A 22,158-nucleotide genomic window follows, 5' to 3' on the forward strand; every position below is an offset into this window, starting at 1 on the left:
ACCATTGATGAAACACATTGGATTGATTTATATACATGACACGGCTACGTCATATTCTATATTGATTAATAGTGATTTATGATTGAATTGACGCCCCTCGTGTAATAAACGATGACGTGCTATTACTAACCAATCCCTCTCAATTTAATAATTACTCGATAATTGTGAATACATCACCAATACAGTAGATACTTGTATGATAATACAAATACCTGCAATAAACAATAAATTAAAGCTATCATGTCACGGAATTGTTTTAGCACTTGGAGAAACAAAGCGCATTACTAATTGATATACAGATATATGTTAATTCAAAATCATAACACAAATTAATACTATATTTTTAAGACATAAGCATCGATTTATATTTGTTACCCAAACCTTTCTATATTTCGAGATTCTTCGACAATCTACGTACGATGAATGGCCGGTTGTACGTGACAAGGAGTAGGGTCGCCTGTCCAACCTCGTGGGTTTTTTCCGGGTCCTCCGGTTTCCTACCACTGCTAAAGACCCCTACGCGCAAGCGAATTATTGAAATAAAATTAAACCATATGTTAGTCCCGAAATGACCTAATTTGTGTCGAGTGGACGTTAAACCTCATTTCTCTCTCTCTCACGATGAATAGACGTGTGGACAATGCCTACGCTAAATTAGCAACGCCAGGCTCAGCTGTTGGCACTGTGTAGTGCGTACGCTATTGTACTAAAAGGCCCACAGCGAGACATTGTAAAACAATTTGGTAATTGAATAGGGATAAGACCAAAACAGCTTTTATCTCCGTTTGCATCTAGGTGATAACCGTTTCCACCTGGGAGAGGAATTCCCTTCCCCCAACTTAGGCATCAAGATATTTGAATAATTGAATAACTAGGGGCAATGGGCTTTCCCATAGCGGTTCCTGAAGCGCGAAGGTATACATGGACATCCTCAAGTCTGGATGTGTGAGGACTATTAACGAATCATTTCCTAACATTCACAATTCATGTAGTATTGTCAATACTTGTATACATGCTCTGTTGAAGATGATGTGATCTAGTACAGTTTGATTTCTAGTGAAATTAAATGAAATGGTGTTTAACGTCCTACTGTTCTGCTCCTAAACTGGGATAATAAAGACGGGCATACGCCATACAGTGTGCTATGAGGGAAATTTTGCCCGGGCAGCGGCGCTACGGCCTACTCTTATATCTAATTCCAACTGCTAAGGGATCTTTTACGTGCACGCCAATGTGTACACGGGACATCGGCTTTTCGTCCCATCCGAACGACTAGACAGCTGTCCTTGTCAGGCCCTCCCTCCTGCATCACTGACAAAGGGAAACCACGCCGGAAAATCTGGATGAACTTTCTTGGCCAATGCAGGGATCGAACACCCGACCTCCATGCTAGCGAGCCAGTGCCTTACCCACTTAACCACGTGACCCCCTTGATGTCTAGTATATAAAGAGAATATATGCTGGGAGTATTATAGCTTTTAAATACGTTGGTAGCAAGGGAATCTATGCTATAAATTCCACTTGCAGTTAACTGGACAGGTGGGTGGCATTTGTTAAATTATGGACAATACAGATATCAAGTACATATCCAGTTTTAATTGGCAGCGTGCGAGAACATCCCCTTCCAATGTGGCATTGTTTTTTATATTTTATTTTTCAGTACAATAAGTTTAGAATACAATTTCGTTTTTCTTATAGTGCCATGACACATACAATAAAATGTATTTGAGACCTGACCTTAATTTGACTATAATTCCTTCAAAATGTTTAGTTATTTAAATACCCCTATTCTCTATTCAATCCAAATAAAATTAGATTCCAATTATCTATTGTTTGCCTGATTTTTATAGATTATCAGATCATCAAAATATAAACAATTGTTATTCTTCTGATTTTATAGTACATAATCAAATATAAAACGAAAAGTATTATCCCAACAACATATACGTAAATCGAGTGTACAAATTTAATTAAGAATATATGAAATATACAATACTAAAATCAGCACTGAACAACAAATAGAATCGAATATACTTTAACTTAATCTCGACCCAAGCCGGGTCATTAGTAAACTGATATAATATGGTACTTCTTTATTTCGCACAAAGAGATATTAAGCAGTAGTAGGTGGTTGGTCCCGTCAAAAGTCAAAACCTAGTAACTCACTTTTTTTTTTTTATCAAAATTGAGTTAGGACCAAATTTGTAGTTACTAGGATATGTGTTTCCTGTTGTAGTAGATGTTCCGATCTTTTGATTTTGTAAGCAGTTACACCCATGATACAGCCGAGCAACTTGCTTCATTTGCCTAGTATGCCACAGAAAAACCTAGTAACTCAAATAGTCAAATCAATGGATAAGCTGGGGCTTAATATTCATTCATTACGTTTTCCCTTGTTTATCAAAAAAAGAAAAACGTGAGTTACTAGGTGTTGCCGTATGCCGGGAGAATACAGAAAGAAAAGATAAATTTATGTACGACTTACAGAATCAACCAATTCTTGCAAAAGTAAATCTATTTAGCTGATTCTGCTTTAAAACTATTTTGTTTGCCACGATTCTATTCCTAACGAATTAAAATCCTCGAATTTCCTCCGCGGTGGATGTTTTGGATGGTGGCCAAGTCACACGCCAACAACGGACTGGATCATGGAAACAGAATCTAGGTGTGTGGTATTGGCAACCAAACACGCTTTTAATCTGCTGTTTCGTAGATATTTTCCGATTTCGTGGTTGTAGCTTCCATGTATTTCAGCGAACTGGATAATCTAGTTGGCTTCTTCATCCAAATAAGGACGCATATAGCAAGGAACGTCCAGCTTACAATAATAGAAGATGTAAAATAAAGATAGTAAAAGACAGTACTATCTTCTCGACCTTCCAGACAACCAAACGTAAACTGTACAACCAAAAGACCGGTTACCAGCATATTACAAGAATAGAAGATCTTATCTTTTTCATACATCTTACGACGAACTATTCTGTAAATATGACACAATACAGTTATTACAACTGCAACGGAAGCTGGTAAGACATAGCCGTAAAGAACAACATTCGGCTTAGCCGAAAATATATGGCTATTACTGCCGTAACCTATATCCCACGGCGGGTCGTTGATATCTCCCGTTGCACAGATGACAACAGTTGCTATGGGAACAATTGCAGATATTACCAGGTGTCGGGAACAGCAACTGATGGTTCTTTTAGAATCTGAACCAATCATGTTGATGCACCAAGCCATTGAATTGTACAAAGCAAACAACCAACTGAAATGAAGCATGATTGGCAAGATAGTGGGTATGATTACGATTGTTAAATTTTCCAGCAAATGTACAACATCAATGAAGGAGGTGGTCAGTGCTAAAATATAAAAATAGGCTCCACCCTGAATGGAATATTTCCTGCAAATACTGACAAGAAACGTGAGAAGTTTTAAGATAATGGATATGATTGTTAGGATGTTTTTGTACAAGATCTGTGAATTACGATCCAGAATTAACGATTGTTGAGATAATGCTTCACGGCAGACGACCAAATCTTCACCATTTCTTACAAAATCACTCGGTGCCATTAATTCACCTGTCTTCAACCTCACTCGTTCCCCGATTTCATCAAACATGGCCCGATCTAGTGTGACAGTGTCGTTACATAATAGTGATATAGTCGATGTCGTTTTTACGGTCTGCCCTTCCGTAAAGATGGTCCGACCACAATACGTTATAGACTCCACTATCCAGGAATTATTAGCATTTCTTCCGATGGTGAATCTAGCTTTGCTGATGTCTACCAACTGTTTCATAATGTCCACAAATACGTGTCGTCCAATCGAGATCATGGGTAAATTAGTATGAGTTTGTGAAATACCCGTGGGACAGGATTGTACAGTACCAACTTCGTAATTTCGAATGGTCATGTTGTAATTTTCAAGGAGGAATTGTTTACTATCCCCATACATCAGATCGTGTAGCGTTTGACTCGTATCATTGAAGAGGATAGGAACAGTAATTTTAAGTTGTAGGAGCGTGAATATATGTTCAATAAAGAGTTCGCCATGTGCCGTAATATGTTCAGTAAGATAGCCTTGTTTTACGAGGTCTAAAGAGGTTAGCTTTATGCTTCTGTTAACTGAAACCATTCCAGATGATTGATCAAGCTCTACTTTATTGAAGTCCACGGATTCTAGATCATCAACTACATTTTGTACCAGGTCCAGATATCTATCGTATATTGCTGTAGTGGACCCGTCCATTGTAACGTACAGTGTGGTGCTGTCGTTAATGTTGCTAATATAGAGCGAATATAATGTTGTATTGACACATGTCTCAAAGTATGGTAAGAAACCCTGTGGACACTCAGTTGCTTTGCAGGTATGTGATATCATGTCATAGACAGCTCCTATATCACAATTACTGGGAACTTCATCGAGTACCGTACCAAGATCCGATGAGTAAAATACAAACGTATTCCCATAAACGCCAAACTGGTGATTTACTTCTTTAGTTCCTGATGGCCAAAGTCCCATTTCCTGGTCGAACAATCTTGTGAACCGACACTTTATTTCATTTCGCTTTGAAGTCGTGTTTGTATCTTTAAAGACACCCCAACCATGCTGACATGCATAACAATGTGGGTTCTTGTACCACATTCGATCTCTGTTGTATTGGTAATAATAGGCGTCACATAGAAGGGACAGGTTGTTCTCGATAAGCACATCCGAATTCGTATTCTCCGAGTCCTGTATATTTAATTCAGCTTGCAAAGGATCGCGTGGCGAATCGGTGCTAGCCACCGTCGACACTGTGTTGTTACTACTATCAGCTTCAAGATTAAATGGCATTCTCATAGGAACTACCTGTGATTTAACGACCTGAGTAGTGATGATTGTTTTCTCAGCGATGGTTACAGATTCGGTGGGGAGACTGGTAGTCTTTAATAATAGCGAAGGTGTAGATGCTTTATCGATTTCGGTAAGATTATCATTACTGCTTGAAGCAGACCTTTGAAATGCATCAACTTTGGTAACGTTGTGTCCTGTGTTGTCGCTTCCACTATTGAAGAGAGTAATGTTTACTTCTTGAGTGTCATCAGCGTTGCGTTTTCTAATATCATGACGACCAGAGGAAGATGGGTATTTCACCCCACCGCTACCGACGTATCCTGCCTTGACGTATGGACCAGAATCCGAGACGCTTCTAGCTTCCCTTTCTGAAGTATCCGGTGGAATTTGAACCTCCTTGTTCTTACTACAGGACTGGTGGTCCAAATGACCATCACATATTCGAAGTTGTACATCATCTGGACTAGTCAGAAGTGTTTGACAACGTTCTTCTGGATAAAGCCGAAGTTCTTCTATTGTTCGTAAAGTAACCGCTATATCAACCTGGCATTTAATTTTAGCCGACCAATACTTGATACCTTCAGTAAGATCCAAATAATTGCAAACAGCACAATACACGTTCTGGTAGGTCATGAAGGGTGTTGACAGTACAGACAGTGGAATATCCAAAGGAAATGCCCGGGTTCTTCCTTCACATTTGTCTTTAATATCTCCATTCGGGTAATCTTTATTACAAGTAGCAATAGATCTTATGTAAATATAATTCCCAAAATTCCCAATCATGACTTTATTACAACTTGAGGAATCAGCGAACGCTTCGATTCTGTTCATCTCTTGTTCAGTTAGTTCAGGCCTACCGTTAGATTTTATAAACTTTAACATTATTTCATTATTAGGGAAAATATAACAAAAAGTGTAAAAATCGGGACAGCAGTCGCCGAACACAACACACAGTTTATCACACTTGCACGAAGATCCCCTGGAGTCTATTCCAAAACATCTATTAAAACACGTCGCTGGGGGAAAAGTACATGTAAGTTTTAGTCCAAAGAATGTTTCCATCGATGGTAGTGATTCGAGCATCTCGACAGAAACCACCGCCAGCTGACCTACAATAAAAATAATTAAACGTATAAAAATAACGCGGATATTGGAGTTTGCTGGTGGCTTTTGATCCGATTTTTTTCACATACCCTGGTCCATAGCATCACTTTATTTAGAAGCAAGCAATCATATACGAGGCAGGGTGTGATTTTTATTTAGTACATCCGATACAACTTCTAATTTGAGGTGTTCACAAAACATATATTAAGCTACTGGACCTTTGGTACCATGGTAATTTTCTGAAATCATCAGCCAATTTATAAATGAAATGGGGTTTAACATCCTACTTGTTTGCCCCAAAAGCGATGATGAATGTGGGTAAATACGTCATGCGCCTGCTCTTCATCAATTTCCATGCCAATGTGTACACGGGACTTTGGTTCCCCCCGTCAGTGGTGCAAGGAACAACACATAGTTGTTTAGATCAACACATAGTCGTTCAGATGGGACGAAAACCCGAGGTCCCATGTATACATTGGCTTACACGTAACAAATCCCCTCGCAGTTGGAATTTAATAAAAGAGAAAGCTCTAGCACCCCAATTTCATGTTATTTTGTAACATAAAAAGATACTCACTGACACGAATAATAATTGGAAAGGTCGGCATTTATTTGGATTTTATGACTGCGATGTGCTCACACACCCCACCCCACCCTTCGGACACCACCTCACAAAGCATGTTTAGAATTTATAAATTCAATAATACTTACATAACAGCCAAGCTTTAATTAACATCGTCATTGTTATCTTGTTTATTCGTCCAGGTTATCTGTTTATCAAAGTGAACATTGTTGTGTATCTGGATTTACTTATCCATCTTGACAATGTCAATGAAAATCCCACAGCTTGTGTTTCTATCGTAATATATCATTCAAATTAAAATCCGGGAACACCACTTTTTAGAACATGGGATACTTTAGTCCTAGCCCTGTTGTAATTTTAGGAATTGAAATGAACGGTTCCATTAACATAAACCAAAATATGGCAAACCTGCTCATTAGTTTACTCATCTATTTAAGAATGAAGCACAACTTCAACAATCCTTTTTATATGCCCGCTTTAAAACATAAAGTCATTTGCTTCTAATGGGTTTCTCATAATACAATGATGATGTTTTATAACTATATCCCAATCCCTGTTAACTCTTTCAAATTAATGAAATGTAGGCTCGATAAAGTAGATCGTGTCGTTACAATTAATGCATTAATGTTTCATTATCCCGTGTTCTTTGTCTTCTATGATGGTATTTTTGTTTAGAATTACCGTGTTTTTTTTCTAAATGACGAAAGCTGCTTCACTTCATGAACTATGGATGTTCAATTTCGAAGTATGATTTTCCAGTTCGGAACTATTTTCATGTCATTTTATAAACCTATAATGGTAAATCGCTTTGATCTTTGGGGTATATTCTATGCCCGGAATAACTTGCTGTCTGAATATATAGAGAGGAATTTGGGGTAATACTTCCAGGGTAGGTTTTTTTTCCATAAGAAAACATGATATAAAGTTTTTCTTACGGGAATTCTGGGATATTCTCACTTTACGCACATCTAAACATAGACGGTTTATAAGCAAGGTAAAGTCCTCGACTTCGGTTATGCTGGGGAAGAAAGACTTCAGAAAAAACCCTCGAAGAAAAACCTCGACCTACCGGCCTCGGTTTTTCTTTTTCTTGGGATTTTTCTGAAGTCTTTCTTTCCCCAGCATAACCTCAGTCTCGTGCTTTATCCTACACACAAAGACTTGCCAAGTCGAGAACTGCTTTATCATGTATCCCCACTTTCAGCCTGGCAAGACAAAATGCAAAATTTCCCAACTAGCATACTACATTCTGAATTTCACCAACGGAACTATTTATCATTAGTATAATGATTCGGTTCTATTTGTAGTGTTAGATTTATCCACAGCATTCGATACCGTTGACCATTTAATACTCCTAAATCGACCACAGATTGTATTTGGGCTCAGAGAAATACTACCTTAAATCTTATACTTAACAAGCTAATAAACCGCCATCAAAGAGTTACAGTTGGTGATCACACATTGCCCACAAGTGTGGCGTCCATCAAGGATCAGCTTTTGGACCATTACGTTTTAGTGTTTATAGTGCGCAAATATTGGGTGCTATGATTTATCTATCATTTAAATTCTGTGGACAATCATGTCATATTTTCAAAGTCTAAATTTAAACAGTGACTTTAACCTCTATGTTAAACGATGACAAAAACTGAATATCCACGAATTGGTTCAAAACTTTGCTTATTAAAAAAAAGTTCACCTTGTAAAACTGGCATATCCCCACAACAATCTGCAAGAGACACAAGAGCCATCATCAGCCCCCGTTTTGCTATAGAACATAATATTAATATTTATCCCTTGCTGACCCTAGAATCAGTCTCATCGGGTGATGATTTATTGTTAGCATAACTTCAAACCAGCAGATTTTTATTTTTATGCACCATTACTTTATAACAAATTGCCGTTGTTTAACTAGAAAATCACAATCGTAATAAAAAAAAAATCTTATTTAAAAACTTATTTATTATTTTAGTCGTTTTAATGGTAGTTATTTTTTATACCCTTTTAGACCACTCATTTACTGTTTTATTACTAGAATTTTTTTTATTTTTATTTTATTACTCTCGTTTCTAATAATCGTTCCTGATGTTGTTGTATTATGTTCAAACTCTCATTCTCTAATAATTACTGTAAAACACATCATCAATACAGTAGATAACTGTGTAATTATACTATTCGATCAATAAACATTAAGTAATCATGCCAGAAAGGTTGTTTTTTTTTAACATCATAACAAAAATTAAAGATATGTTTCATCGAGAGTCGTGTTCGCCAATACAGATCCATTCACTGGAAGTCATTTAAACCACCTGGAATTTTTTCGTTCTATAAACAAAACCATTAAGTTCTTCGAGATTCTTCAGAGTTAATTTTTACGACAATCTATGATGAATTGGTGCGATCGCGCATTGCCTAGTGATGCCTAGGGAATGCACAAACAAAATAGTAACGTCAATATTAACGGTTTGAAATGAAATGAAATGAAATGGAGTTTAACGTCCTACCTTTCTGCTCCTAACCTGGGCTAATGAAGACGGGCATACGCCATACAGTGTGCTATGACGGAAATTTTGCCCGGACAGCGGCACTACGGCCTACTCTTATATTGAATTCCAACTGCCAAGGGATCTTTTACGTACACGCCAATGTGTACACGGGACCTCGGTTTTTCGTCCCATCCGAACGACTAGACAGCTTTCCTTGTCAGACCCTCCGTTCTGCATCACTGACAAGGGAGAACCACGCCGAAAAATCTGGATGAACATTCTCGGCTAATGCAGGGATCGAACACCCGACCTCCAGGCTAGCGAGCTAGCGTCTTGCCCACTTAGCCACGTGATCCCCTTAACGGTTTGAACTGTGTACATGCACTGTACTGGAAATTATTGCAATAAAAGGCTCTCAGAGACGCATCGTAAAAGATAATTTAGTAATTTAACAAATTTGGCTAAAACAGGGGAAACCGTTTTCAAAAGGGAATGTGCGAGAACTTCCATTTCTCCACTGTGCCATAAAGGGATTTGAATAACCAGGAACAAGTGTTCCAGAAACGGTTCCAGAGGTCTGAAGGTATACTTGGTCGCTAGAATTGAAGCCATCCTCCTGGGGCCTGGATATTTGCGGATTATTATTAAATGATGTCCAAACATCCCAAGGCATGTAATTATTGTCAATATGTGTATAGAGATTTGTTCGCCGATTGATTTCAAAGAATCAGTGGTCTGGCACTTTCTGGTTTGTTGTATGGATTCGTTAGTATATTTAAGAAAGTCTTTACGTTGATAATGGTAGGGGTTGTCCATCTCTGAAATACGGTGAAATCGATGTTGTTAAGACTTAAGTTAAGAATTTACTCAAAATGTTTTGCCTAATGTTAACAAAAAACATTTATAAAACCTTTGTTGTTTTAATGTATGAAATAAATCAATAAGAAACTATGTGCAACTTTTTGTGTTTCTGGATCGAAGATATTTCTCATGAAACGGTGATTGAAAGTTGGGTAAATTCTTAACTTAAGTCTGAGAATGCTTTGTGAACTCAGGGTCTGGAGTGTCAAACTCATTACGATTCAGGGGCCATATGAACTAAAATTTTACATCACGTGGGTCGGAGATATACGAAAATTCCAAAAACAAAGTCAAACGTCCTTGAACTTTACTGAATTCTAAAAACAAAGCCAAACATCCTTGAAATGGGTAATCTTTTAAACTGGTTTCAAATTGCGAAGATATAAAATTGAACATAACATTCACTTGTATAACATTCAACTTAGATATCTATGACATACAGTACAGAAGTCAGAGTTTTATTGAAACCGGAAACAATAATAAATGATTTCCGCCGCTGGTTTCTAAAAATTATCGACACGTCAGTTTGTTGAAATGTGTTCCAAGGGCCACATTTAAACCCTTGGCGGGCAGGATGTGACCCGCGGGCCGCATGTTTGACTCCCATGCTCTATATTCTAGAATATTGTCCCTTTAGTATTAAAAGTACCCATTAGCGCCATTCAAGCAAATGCCACCACCCTAATAAAACGCCAATACTTTAGTCTGTATATTACTTTTAATTGCATCCTTTTATAATCATTGATAACAAAATAGCGTTAATTAATAAGTAGAATCAAATGAATAACTTTGTACGTAAAACACTTTTTTTAAAACATGTACCAGTAGTTTATAATTCATCTAGTTAATAGCTTTTAGTTAAAGGTGTCTATTACGATATCGGAACAATCAGCATACAAATGAAAACAAATGATTATTGAACAATGCACCATAACAAAAGAGATTATACACAATATTATTGAGATATTCCATTTATCGACCCTGGTGACTACCACTGAACGTGTTTTCAGGTGTATGAAGTAGAGACAGAATAGATAAAAACCACATGATAAAAAAAAACATTCAATGTGTACTAATCTATACGATGAGATTATCAAAGTGTTTTATTTGAGAGAACTGACTCGATTCATCACATGGTGATATTTCAATATGGCGTATTATATGCTTGTTCTTGTTTGTAAGTATGCTTATTGTTTTTTGGGGTTTTTTTTGACTGAGAATGTTCATCGGGATTTTCCGACGTGGTTTCCTCTTGTCAGTGTTGTAAGACGGAGGTCCTGGCAAGGACAGCTGTCTAGTGGCTCGGATGGGACGAAAACCCGAGGTCCCGTGTATAAATTGGCGTCCACGTAAAAGATCACTTGGCAGTTGGAATTTGATATAAGAGTAGGCCATAGTGGCGCTGCCAGGGCAACATTTCCCTCATAGCACACTGTATGGCGTATGCCCGTCTTCATTAGCCCAGTCGGAGCAGAATAATAGGACGTTAAACCCCATTTCATTTCATTTCATTTTATTATTTTTTATACTCAGTCGAACTTTAGTAAAAGATAAAAGTCAGATGTTATGTTGCCATTTACTAAAATACTAGTCTTCAAATAAAAAATATTCAATTCGACTTCTGTAAATATATTTTTCAACAATATTCCCAATTTTTTTTTAATTCTTATAAAAACATTGGTCTTCATTTGCAAACCACAATATTGTGAATCTGTAATCTCCAAAGGGAATGTCAGTGTAACATCTTTTAATTACGTTCAATATTTGCAAAAACTTTTCTGCACCAACCCGAGCGCTATGCTGATGGGACGAAAAACTGAGGTCCCGTGTATACATTGGCGTGCACGTACAAGATTCCTTGGCAGCTGGAATTTGATATAATATAGTACTATGCATTGCTATGAGTCGCTGGCTATATGTGGAAAGCCAGTAAGCCGAAAACTTCCCACAGTAAGCCGAAAACTTCCCACATCCAACGTGTGACTCATACTCACTCCTCTGCCAGCTACATAATTTGATAGCCTTGCGATCGTCTAGTATTGTCTCTGGTTATATTTGTAATTATCTTCTTTTGGCTAGGAATCACGTTGTGTATATTCTACTATACTATCTCAGTAGTTAATGCGTTTGTCTTACCAGGAATAACAATGCATCAGTTCGTTTTTTACATTTTATATCAAGCACTGGATACATAGGTTACTCCTGTAAAAGTCTAACCAGCGTCTTTCTAAAATAACACTTGTTATCTATCTATAAGAACGCTTTAACCTTTAATATGTTACAGATGGAATGGTTTTGGTTTCTTTGGGTATGGTGCCAACACTTGCTATTTTGGAAGAATTCTTTGGACTTAAATTTGGATGCGGTATACCAGTTCAATCCTGCGTGCCGAGTAACTGCACAGAATCTGACACGTCTCTGTCGGCCCCAGTGGCCAAATGCATGTGTGATGAGTATTGTGTTACATTTGGTGACTGCTGTCAAGATTACTACACGAAATGTAAAACTTTTATTAATAGCCAAGACATTTTGAACTTTATAGTAGTCAAAAGCAAAATTTCTATACATGAACGAGAGGATAACGATCTAATAAGTTTCTCTAAATTGGCCAGCTGTAATAAAGTCACCGTTGGCGATTATCCGACTCACATATGGTCTATTGCTACTTGTAATAAAGATTACCCTGATGGAGATATTAAAGACAAATGTGAAGGAAGAACCCGGGCATTTCCTTTGGATATTCCACTGTCTGTGCTGTCAACACCCTTCATGACCTACCAAAACGTGTATTGTGCTGTTTGCAATTATTTGGATCTTACTGAAGGTATCAAGTATTGGTCGGCTAAAATTAAATGTCAGGTGGATAAAGAAGTTACTTTGCGAACAATAGAAGAACTTCGGCTTTATCCAGAAGAACGTTGTGAAACACGACTGACAAAACCAACTGGTGTACGAGTGCGATTCTGTGATGGTTTTGTTGAACAGCCGGCCTGTAATTCCCTTATACTACAGCCGCCAGACAGGGAAGTTAGAAGCGTCTCGGATTCCGGTTTTAAAGTTGCAGAAGAGGACTTTAACACTAGTGGAATTAATGATAAAGACACAGTTTCTCCTGATGGTCATGCTATTAAGAAACGCAACGCTGGTGACAATCAAGAAGTAAACATTACTAATACGATGGAAAGACACGACAACTCAGGACACAACGTCACTAGTGTCAATTCATTTCAGGATTCTGTCACTGTTAAACCAGAAATAGATATACAGGACTCGGAGAATACGAATTCGGATGATCTTATCGAGAACAACCTTTCCCTGCTATGTGACGCCTATCATTACCAATACCAAAGAGATGGACTGTGGTATAAGAACCCACATTGTTATGCATGTCAGCATGGGTGGGGTGTCTTTAAAGACACAAACACGACTTCAAATGAAGTAGCTTGTTACTTGTCAGGACATTTTGGAGGCAGATCACAGTGGCCATATACTAAAGAAGTCAACCACGATTTTGGTGTTTATGAAAATAAGTTTATATTTTACTCATCGGATCTAGGTACGGTACTTGATGGATTTCCCAGTAATTGTGGTATAGCAGCTGTCTATGACATGATATCACAAACCTGCAAGAGAACTTGGTGTCCACGGGGTTCATTACCATACTATGAGACATGTGTCAATACAACATTATATTCGCTCTATATTAGCAACATCAACGACAGCACTACACTGTACGTTACAATTAACGGCTCCACTAAATGGATATATAGCAGATATCTGGACCTGGTACAGAATGTAGTTGATGATCTAGAATCCATGGACTTGATTAAACTAGAACTTGATCAATCATCTGGAATGGTTTCAGTTAACAGAAGCATAAAGCTAACCTCTTTAGAACTCGTAAAAGAAAGCGTTATTACTGAACAAATTACAACACCACATGGCGAAATCTTAATTGAACAAAGTTTGACGCTCCTGCAACTTACAGTTACCGTTCCTATCCTCTTCAATGATACGAGTCAAACGCTACACGATCTGATGTATGGGGAAATATCAAAGCACCTCTTTAGTATTGAAAATATGATTATTCGAAATTACGAAGCCGACACGACACAGATCTGCCCCGTGGGTATTTTAGAAACGCATAACAATTTAGCCATGATCTCGATTGGGCGACACGTATTTGTGGACATTAAGGAAAGGCTAGTAGACATCAGCAAAGCGAGATTCACCATACGTAAAAATGATAATAATTCTTGGATAGTGGCGTCAATAACGTATTGTAATCGGGACTATGCTGTAGGGCAGACTGTAAATTCGGGAGGAAATTTACCACGAAGTACGTCATTAATGTGTAACAGTACTCTGACACTAAGTAGCGAAATGTTTGATGAAATCGGGGAACGAGTGAGGTTGAAGACAGGTGAATTAATAGCACAGAGTGATTTTGTAAGAAATGGTGATGATTTGGTCGTCTGCCGTGAATCATTGCTTCCCGAACAATCGTTAATTCTTGATCGTAATACACAGATCTTGTATAAAAACATCCTAACAATCATATCCATTATCTTAAAACTTCTCACGTTTCTTGTCAGTATTTGCAGGACATATTCCGTGCAGGGTGGAGCCTATTTTTATATTTTAGCACTGACCACCTCCTTCATTGATGTTGTACATTTGTTGGAAAATTTAACAAACGTAAACGTACCCACCATTTTGCCAATTATGCTTCATTTCAGTTGGTTATTTGCTTTGTACAATTCAATGGCTTGGTGCATCAACATGATTAGTTCAAATTCTAAAAGAACCACCAGTTGTTGTTGCCGACATCTTGTAATATCTGCAGTTGTTCCCATAGCAACTGTTGTCATCTGTGCAACGGGAGATATCAACGACCCGCCGTGGGATATAGGTTACGGCAGTAATAGCCATATATTTTGTGTTATGCCAAACGTTGTCCTTTACGGCTATGTCTTACCAGCCTCCGCTGCAGTTGTAATAACTGCATTTTGTCATATTTACAGAATAGTTCGTCGTAAGATGTATGAAAAAGATAAGATCTTCTATTCTTGTAATATTCTGGTAACCGGTCTCTTGGTTGTACAGTTTACGTTTGGTTGTCTGGAAGGTCTAGAAGATAGTACTGTCTTTTACTATCTTTATTTTACATCCGCCATTGGTGTAAGCTGGACGTTCCTGGCTATATGCGCCATTTTGGTGTTAAACAAGACACGGATAATGTCAAGTTCGGTCAAATATCTAGAAAATACAAATACGAAATCACAAAATGTCTATGAAACAGCAGATTAGATGTCTCTAATTTTTTGGACATGTTTGAATTGATAAAGAGCTGATTCGGATACCTTTAGCTTTTTGTTTGTAAAGATATTTTATAGTATACTTCTATCAAGCTGGGCTATTGCTCATTGTGATGTTATTGTGCTGGCTAATCGTGTATTGCTCATTTGGTTGCTAATCGTGTATTGGGTTATTGGCCATGGTGATGTGGTGGCTAATCGTGCATTGGGTAATTGCTCATGGTTATGTTATTGTGGTGGCTAATCGTGCATTGGGTTATAGCTCATGTGGTGGCTAATTGTGTATTGGATTGTTGCTCATGTTGTGGCTAATTGTGTATTTGTAAGCATGTATTTTATTTATCGTAGACTGTTTACAAATTGAGTTAAATTGTGTATTTGTAAACGTGTATTTTATTTATTGTAGACTGTTTACAAATGGAATTAAACGTGTTTGCACAAATATGTTATATATTTCATGAAGTAAGTTGGGGTAATGCATCTAATTTTGTTTTGGTCAATATGCATCTTAGTCCGTAAATCAAGAAACTTCCTAAAGATATGATTTCGGGTTAGTCAAAAACGATATTCCTGTAAACAACTCACAGCTATGCTCTCGTCCCCGCCGCCGTGCCAAAAAGCCAAGTAACAGAAGCGGGCCAAGAATTCCCCATTCTACTCCATCTTGATCGAATAATGCACTGATCACATGACTGGACCTCTGTCGATGCTTTGCCAATAATACATTCGTCTGTCATGAGATGAGGGAAAGTAATTGTTCTTCTTAGTCCTATATACTCCACGTGATTTTTTACCAATATGGAGCCACGGTGGCTAAGTGACTAGGACGTTGGCTCACTAACACGACTTCTGCGTTGGGCGAGAATGTTCATCGAGATTTTCCTTCTTGGTCTCCTTTATCAGTGTGTAGGGCTGAGGGCCTGGCAAGTGACAACGTATAGTTGTTCGGGTGGTTTGAAAACGCGAAGTTGACGTGCACAAGAACAATTTCCCCTCATAGCACACTGTATGGCGTATATCCGTCTTCGTTAGCCCAATCGGGGCAGAACAGTGGGTGTTAAACCCCATTTCATTTTATTCATTACCAATATAAAGTTACATGTCCCTTAAATATGTTCCAGTGAAAGTGTCATTTATTGGAGGAAAGAACATTTTTTGAATAAATAATGCCACTTAACCTAAAAGTTGCTATTCTGAGACCAACATCGACTTGATTAATTTCTCCAACTTAGAAATTAAATAGCAGTTTTTATTTTTCAGAATAAATTGATTTTGTAAAACGTTCCAAAGAACCCAATATATATTGCATTTGAAAAGCTAATTATATCTGGTTTTCAGCTTCACTTTATCCATAAAATATCATTTTGGGGGTCACGTGGTTGACAATATAAGCCATCTTTTTTCAATAAATATTACATCTGGTTGGATGATTTACTTAATACTACCCAATACCACCCAATGCTAACTCAATATTACCAAAATACTACCAAATACTACCCCATCGGAAAAACCTGACATACCCTACATTGCAAATCACTTGTATTGATTTATGAAAAGTTAAAAGTTCATTATTCGCAGGATTTGTTTTTAAATAAGAAAGTTATTTTACCTTGGAAGAAAATGGAGCATTCATAAGTGTGTTATAAACATCGACCAATCCATTCAACTCACTGACTACATAATCTGGTTTGATATGGATACCACAAACAACAAAATCTGCTCAAATAGATGACAAAATCCACTTATAAATCACCTATAAATAGAGTATTTACATATGTATTACGGGATCAACAGCTTGTCTCGACGTAAGAGCAAAATTGAATTCTTGATATTGACGTTTAAGTGATTTTGAGACCTAACATAAAAATCAATCACAAAAAATATAATATGGAACACAATTACTATTGTAATTAAAGCGACGTTTCGTTAACTCAGTTCGGAGCAGAACAGTAGGACTTTAAACCCCATTTCATTTCATTTTCCAAGAGTTTGTCTTAAATTATGATCACAGTAATGACACTGGTTAAATTGTTTGGGTTTTGTAGGTTGTTTTCTTTTTCTTCTATGTGTTTTTATGGGGGCGGGTTGGTATTAAGGTATATATTAATAAATACAATATAATGCGAACATTTTCCCGTATTATGGGGGCGGGTTGGTATTAAGGTATATATTAATAAATACAATATAATGCGAACATTTTCCCGTATTAAAAGGTTCCAATTCCACACAGTATGGTTCTCATTCAAATACATCTGTACCATCATCAGGGCCATCATCATATTGATAAGTTGACCTTATCTTCAGAAGGTCAGTTCTGTAATAAACATAATACATAATAATAGTTGAAATCCCGAAACCACAGATAGTCAATTGCATTTTTCGGGCAATAAATTGAGAATCTCCTTCGAGTCTTTTTTTATATCAAAAAATATCAACACAAGTCGATAAAGTAAAAAAAAAACCGGGGCTCTCACCAAGGATCGAAACAACGACAGCGAGCCACAGGTGACCCGCCAGCTGGAGCTCGAAGCGCGACACAGTAGACCACCCCAACCACTATTTGAACCATAGATTGAAGCCTAAATTTTGCATTACCTGTAGAAGAAAGCGTATTGTTCTTTATAAGATGATCTGCCCAGTCGTTCACTTATAACATAGTCATAGTTAGGGTTTATCCTGTAAAAAATAAATAAATCTAATATTATAACAGGTCTAAGACAGCTAAAGATCAAGTTGATTGTGCTGAAGGGAGCAGATTCCAGAATTGGACATTGCCCAAGTAGTTGCCACCGGCGTGTCCAGGAGAGAACCCTGTTGCGGAACGATGTCGATAATGCCTGGACGATATTAATGCTAGAGATGCTTCAACTTTGATAAATTGCAAATTATTCCACCACAATTCTCCCCGCGTGAAAGTGAAAAGAATAGCACTAACTAAATAGCCATTGTGGGACAATAGTTGGCCAGGCTTTGTCGATATTCAACTATATAAAACAAAACGAAATAGGATCTGTGTTTTAATCAGATTGGGTTGTTATCAAAGGAGAAGTTTTGTTGTTTGCGTAATTAACCAGTCTTAACGCTAGTTATATAACATGACAATGGAAATATATCATCAATAGATAGGATATCCGATCAATGAGGACCTTTATTTACTTACGCTTGTGCCATTTTGAGTAGTTCCGCCACAGCCCAGCCACTTATATCTCGGATTTCCTGGAGAAGCATGACGTCATATCTAACAACAATCTGCAATGCAGTAATAAATATGTGCATCTTGTGGGTGAAAGTTGTCTATCCATCACATCTTGTTTAGATCTATTATTATTAGGTCCTTATTGAAACTACATCAAGCAACTGGACCCCCTAAATAATTTGTTTCTATTATGACGAAGGTAGAAAATGATTCGCCGTCTCTTATTATCGCAGCGAGCTGTAACACCTAGTTTTAAAGTGATATTTTCATTTACAATAACTGTTTTATTTTGAACAACATCCAAGCAAAAAATCGTCTAGCATCACAATGGAGAGACAATGCTAGCATCTCTTGGAAACTGTGACAGTTTAGCAGGAAGAGCTATATGAATAAACACAGACAGCGATAACTGTTGACAATTTTTATTGACAGACCACCATTACAATACAGATAACCCGGATGTCTCGTAACACGAGAACTGACATTGAACGAAAGGACCTACAGGGACTTGTAACATATGCAATTAACTGTTATGGCGCGACTGCGTGTTTCATTTTCTATAACAACAATTTAAAGAACTAAAAAATAACTTTTAAAAATGAAAACACTTAAAAGTCTTAATAAGGAACATAACCTTTGGTTTTTTAGGCTGGCGTGTAGAGAGAGAGGAAGAGAAATGGGGTTTAACGTCCACTCGTCACAATCTCAGGGGCTCTCTACGGTTCTCGGAGAGGGAGAGAGAGAGAGAGAAATGGGGTTTAACGTCCACTCGACACAAACTAGGTCATTTTGGGACTAACATATGATTTAATTTTATTTCAATAATTCGCTTGCGCGTAGGGGTCTCTAGCAGTGGGAGGAAACCGGAGGACCCGGAGAAAACCCACGAGGTTGGACAGGTGGCCCTACTCCTTGTCACGCTCCGGTTCTCGGGTTTCCTCCCAGCTGAGTTGAAGATAATTGTTGAAATGAAACTGAACCATAGGCTAGTCCTGAAATGACATAGTTGGTGTCGAGAGGACATTTTAAAAACCTCATACGTTTGTTGTTTATTGTTTGAAATGTCTGTGTTTATTGTGTGTGTGTTTGTGTGACGGGTTCAGTTTATGTGTGTTGTGTTTGTGTGATGGGTTCGGTTTATGCGTGCTGTGTTTGTGTGATGGGTTCGGTTTATGCATGCTGTGTTTGTGTGATGTGTTCAGTTTATGTGTGTTGTGTTTGTGTGATGGGTTCGGTTTGTGTGATGGGTTCAGTTTGTGTTTGTTTATGTGTGGTGTGGTAACCTGACACTAATTTTAACGGCACTGAAGTATACAATACAACACGTATCTAATTTTTCTTTTCGCAGAATGTTATAATTATGGGTGATTTTAATGCCGAATGTGGTTACTTGTCGGCTTCTAAACTGAATGAGAATCCACTATACACCGATTCTAAATATCACTGGTTAATCTCGTCCGATGAAGATACAACTACCAGTTCTACGGACTGTGCCTATGATAGGTATAGTGTTTTTATTTTATGTGTTTTACATTGTTCAATATTTGCAAAGCATTAAATATGTGTTCTAGTAATACATACCCCAGTAGTCTCATTCCGTTCTAATCCACTATAACCTGGGTTCATCAATGGAGTATTCACGTATCAAATTATCTTCACATATTCAAATTATCTGCCCTTGATCGTAGCTTGATTCTACGAACCAATTAAAAAAATTAAAAAACAGTTTGCAACGAGTCTTGTATAGCCTCGCTGTTTACATTCACAACAATATGGCATGAACTCAAAAATAAGTTCAAAAATGAGTTCTTAAACATCTTTTCGATGTGAAAGATGTTTTTATGTAAGAACTAATGTATTTAACGACTTCTTTTGATTGGTCGATAAAAATAGCACAATCGTCAAGGGCAGATAAATTGAATGCGTGGTGTCTCCCCCATGGATGAACCCCGGGGGTTAGTATAGTGGAACGGAATGAGACCACTTTGGATACCGAGGATGGTTATACAGTAGTATTGCTGACTGTAGTGACACAAGGACTTCGAGTTGTTCTTGCTGTTAACTAGACAATTAAATCTATAAACCTAGATTAGATTCCATCTTGACTGTAACGACCAATGGTAGAAACTAGTTATTCTTCAGCAGATGTCTGACGTTCTAAGACATAAATTAATAGAAAGTAAACCTTTTTGTTAATGGGGATTCTCAGAATATATTTACTGTTCTCACTGTCCTCACTCATTGCGGAACTTCCTACGTGGATATGATATTATGCCCTTTGTGTTAAGTTGTGATAAATTGTACAGTATATGTTAACCACAGATAAAGAAAACAATTAATGCATTAATTCAGGATCCCTGCTAAATTATTGGGTTTATTTCAGAATTGTTATCAGTGGTGATTTACTAGAAAATGCTTTCATTTTGAACAGCGCTATTACATATCGATTTGATATTGATCATGGACTCAGCCCAACCGAGGTGGGTATTTTTTTGCTTTGTGGAGATTATCGCCTTATAATTACCCCTTTGACAGGTTATCCCTGTCACACAGTCCCCCGAGCTCGGTGGAATAAAATGTCCTGTTTTCTTACACATGGTGGAGATACCTTGGGTCGTATTCCTAAAACTTTAAACGGATTTTGGAGGGTCAGGTCATGAGCAGCAATTGTCTAGGAAAAGAAGAGTGTGTTAAGTCGTTAGGATATCATCCTTTTCTTTCGCAAGTCTTGGATTTCCCTTTCTACGAGATGCTAATAAGTACGAAATGGGCACCATTGTCTGTGTCAAATTACGATAGGTCCACAAGAACTTTAGCAACCAATCAACTACCGCGTAAAACATACAAATGTAAAGAGACTGGGCAACAAGTTCTACTTTTTACGTATCCGCAGTCGTCAAAGAGAAAGTAGTAAAAACCTAATTACCGCGAGCTATTAGATCGACCAACAGACTTCCGGTGCATTACTTTATTAATATAGTGATGATGGGTTTCGGTTTATTAAACGAAGCACTTTGGGTAGTATTGGATTTCACAGAAAACCAATGTCTGAGTGCACTCCCCATCCGCCCATTCATTGCGCACGTTACCCATGAAACACAATCAGCCATAATGATAAAATGGCCGAAGAAATTGTGTTTTCCTTTCTCGCTAGCCCAATCTCTCACCCACCTCAACCAACATGTGCATTTAGATAATAGGCCTATCGTTCTTATTTTATTGTTTTGCAGGCATATCATGTAAGCGACCATTATCCAGTAGAAGCTCGTTTTCAGTTTTAAATTAACTAGTAACCATGTCTACTTTGAATTGTGAAAATGAAATATTGTCTCTCAATACCATAATATAGACAGGGACACTAAAAACTTATTGATAGACTAATGAAATATTTAAAATATTGTATTTTATTTATCTTTCAATAATAAAAATAAAAAAAAAACAACATGAACACAACTTGATTAAAACACAGATCCTATTTCGTTTCGTTTTTTATGGTTCAAAATTTCTTTCTACCTGTCTTTACTACACTAGGATCTGGAAGAGTTGTTATATAACAGGCGTTTTAGCTGATATGAGGAATTAGCCAACGAACGGTCTGTAACTTAATCTTTAGTGCAGGCTGCGTCATCCTTTAAAGTTATGGATTAAGACCAGTAGTTCGAGTCTGCTAATCTTCATATGTCAACAATATAGATTTAGCCCCGGGTTCATAAAGCATTCTCAGACTTAAGTTTGTTTACCTTATTTTAAAATATAGCCCTTTATAAAACTTTTCTT

At 37.4% G+C, this 22,158-nt stretch overlaps 2 protein-coding genes across 3 annotated transcripts; one reads left to right on the forward strand and one right to left on the reverse strand.

The window, feature by feature from the left end:
* Positions 1 to 1,672: 1,672 nt before the first annotated feature.
* Positions 1,673 to 6,936, reverse strand: LOC126826791 (uncharacterized). Its single transcript, XM_050555868.2, has 2 exons — positions 6,652 to 6,936; positions 1,673 to 5,945 (listed from the first exon to the last, which is right to left on the reverse strand). Exons 1-2 carry the CDS (start codon positions 6,680 to 6,682, stop codon positions 2,695 to 2,697), a joined length of 3,282 nt encoding a protein of 1,093 aa, XP_050411825.1. The 5' UTR covers positions 6,683 to 6,936; the 3' UTR covers positions 1,673 to 2,694.
* A 3,988-nt stretch (positions 6,937 to 10,924) lies between these two features.
* On the forward strand, positions 10,925 to 21,735 carry LOC126826794 (uncharacterized). Of its 2 annotated transcripts, XR_007682397.1 has the most exons (4): positions 10,925 to 11,044; positions 19,730 to 19,884; positions 20,765 to 20,861; positions 21,612 to 21,735. XR_007682397.1 is itself a non-coding variant. In XM_050555877.2 (2 exons), the coding sequence occupies exons 1-2, from the start codon at positions 11,017 to 11,019 to the stop codon at positions 15,175 to 15,177; spliced, it is 3,054 nt and encodes a 1,017-aa protein (XP_050411834.1). In that variant the 5' UTR covers positions 10,925 to 11,016; the 3' UTR covers positions 15,178 to 15,568. The 2 variants fall into 2 exon arrangements, 1 of the variants encoding a protein (XP_050411834.1); XM_050555877.2 differs by lacking the exons at positions 19,730 to 19,884; positions 20,765 to 20,861; positions 21,612 to 21,735 and adding an exon at positions 12,152 to 15,568.
* The last annotated feature ends 423 nt before the right edge of the window (positions 21,736 to 22,158 follow it).

This window comes from Patella vulgata, chromosome 7, assembly GCF_932274485.2.
Source record: "Patella vulgata chromosome 7, xgPatVulg1.2, whole genome shotgun sequence".
Taxonomy (NCBI): domain Eukaryota; kingdom Metazoa; phylum Mollusca; class Gastropoda; family Patellidae; genus Patella; species Patella vulgata.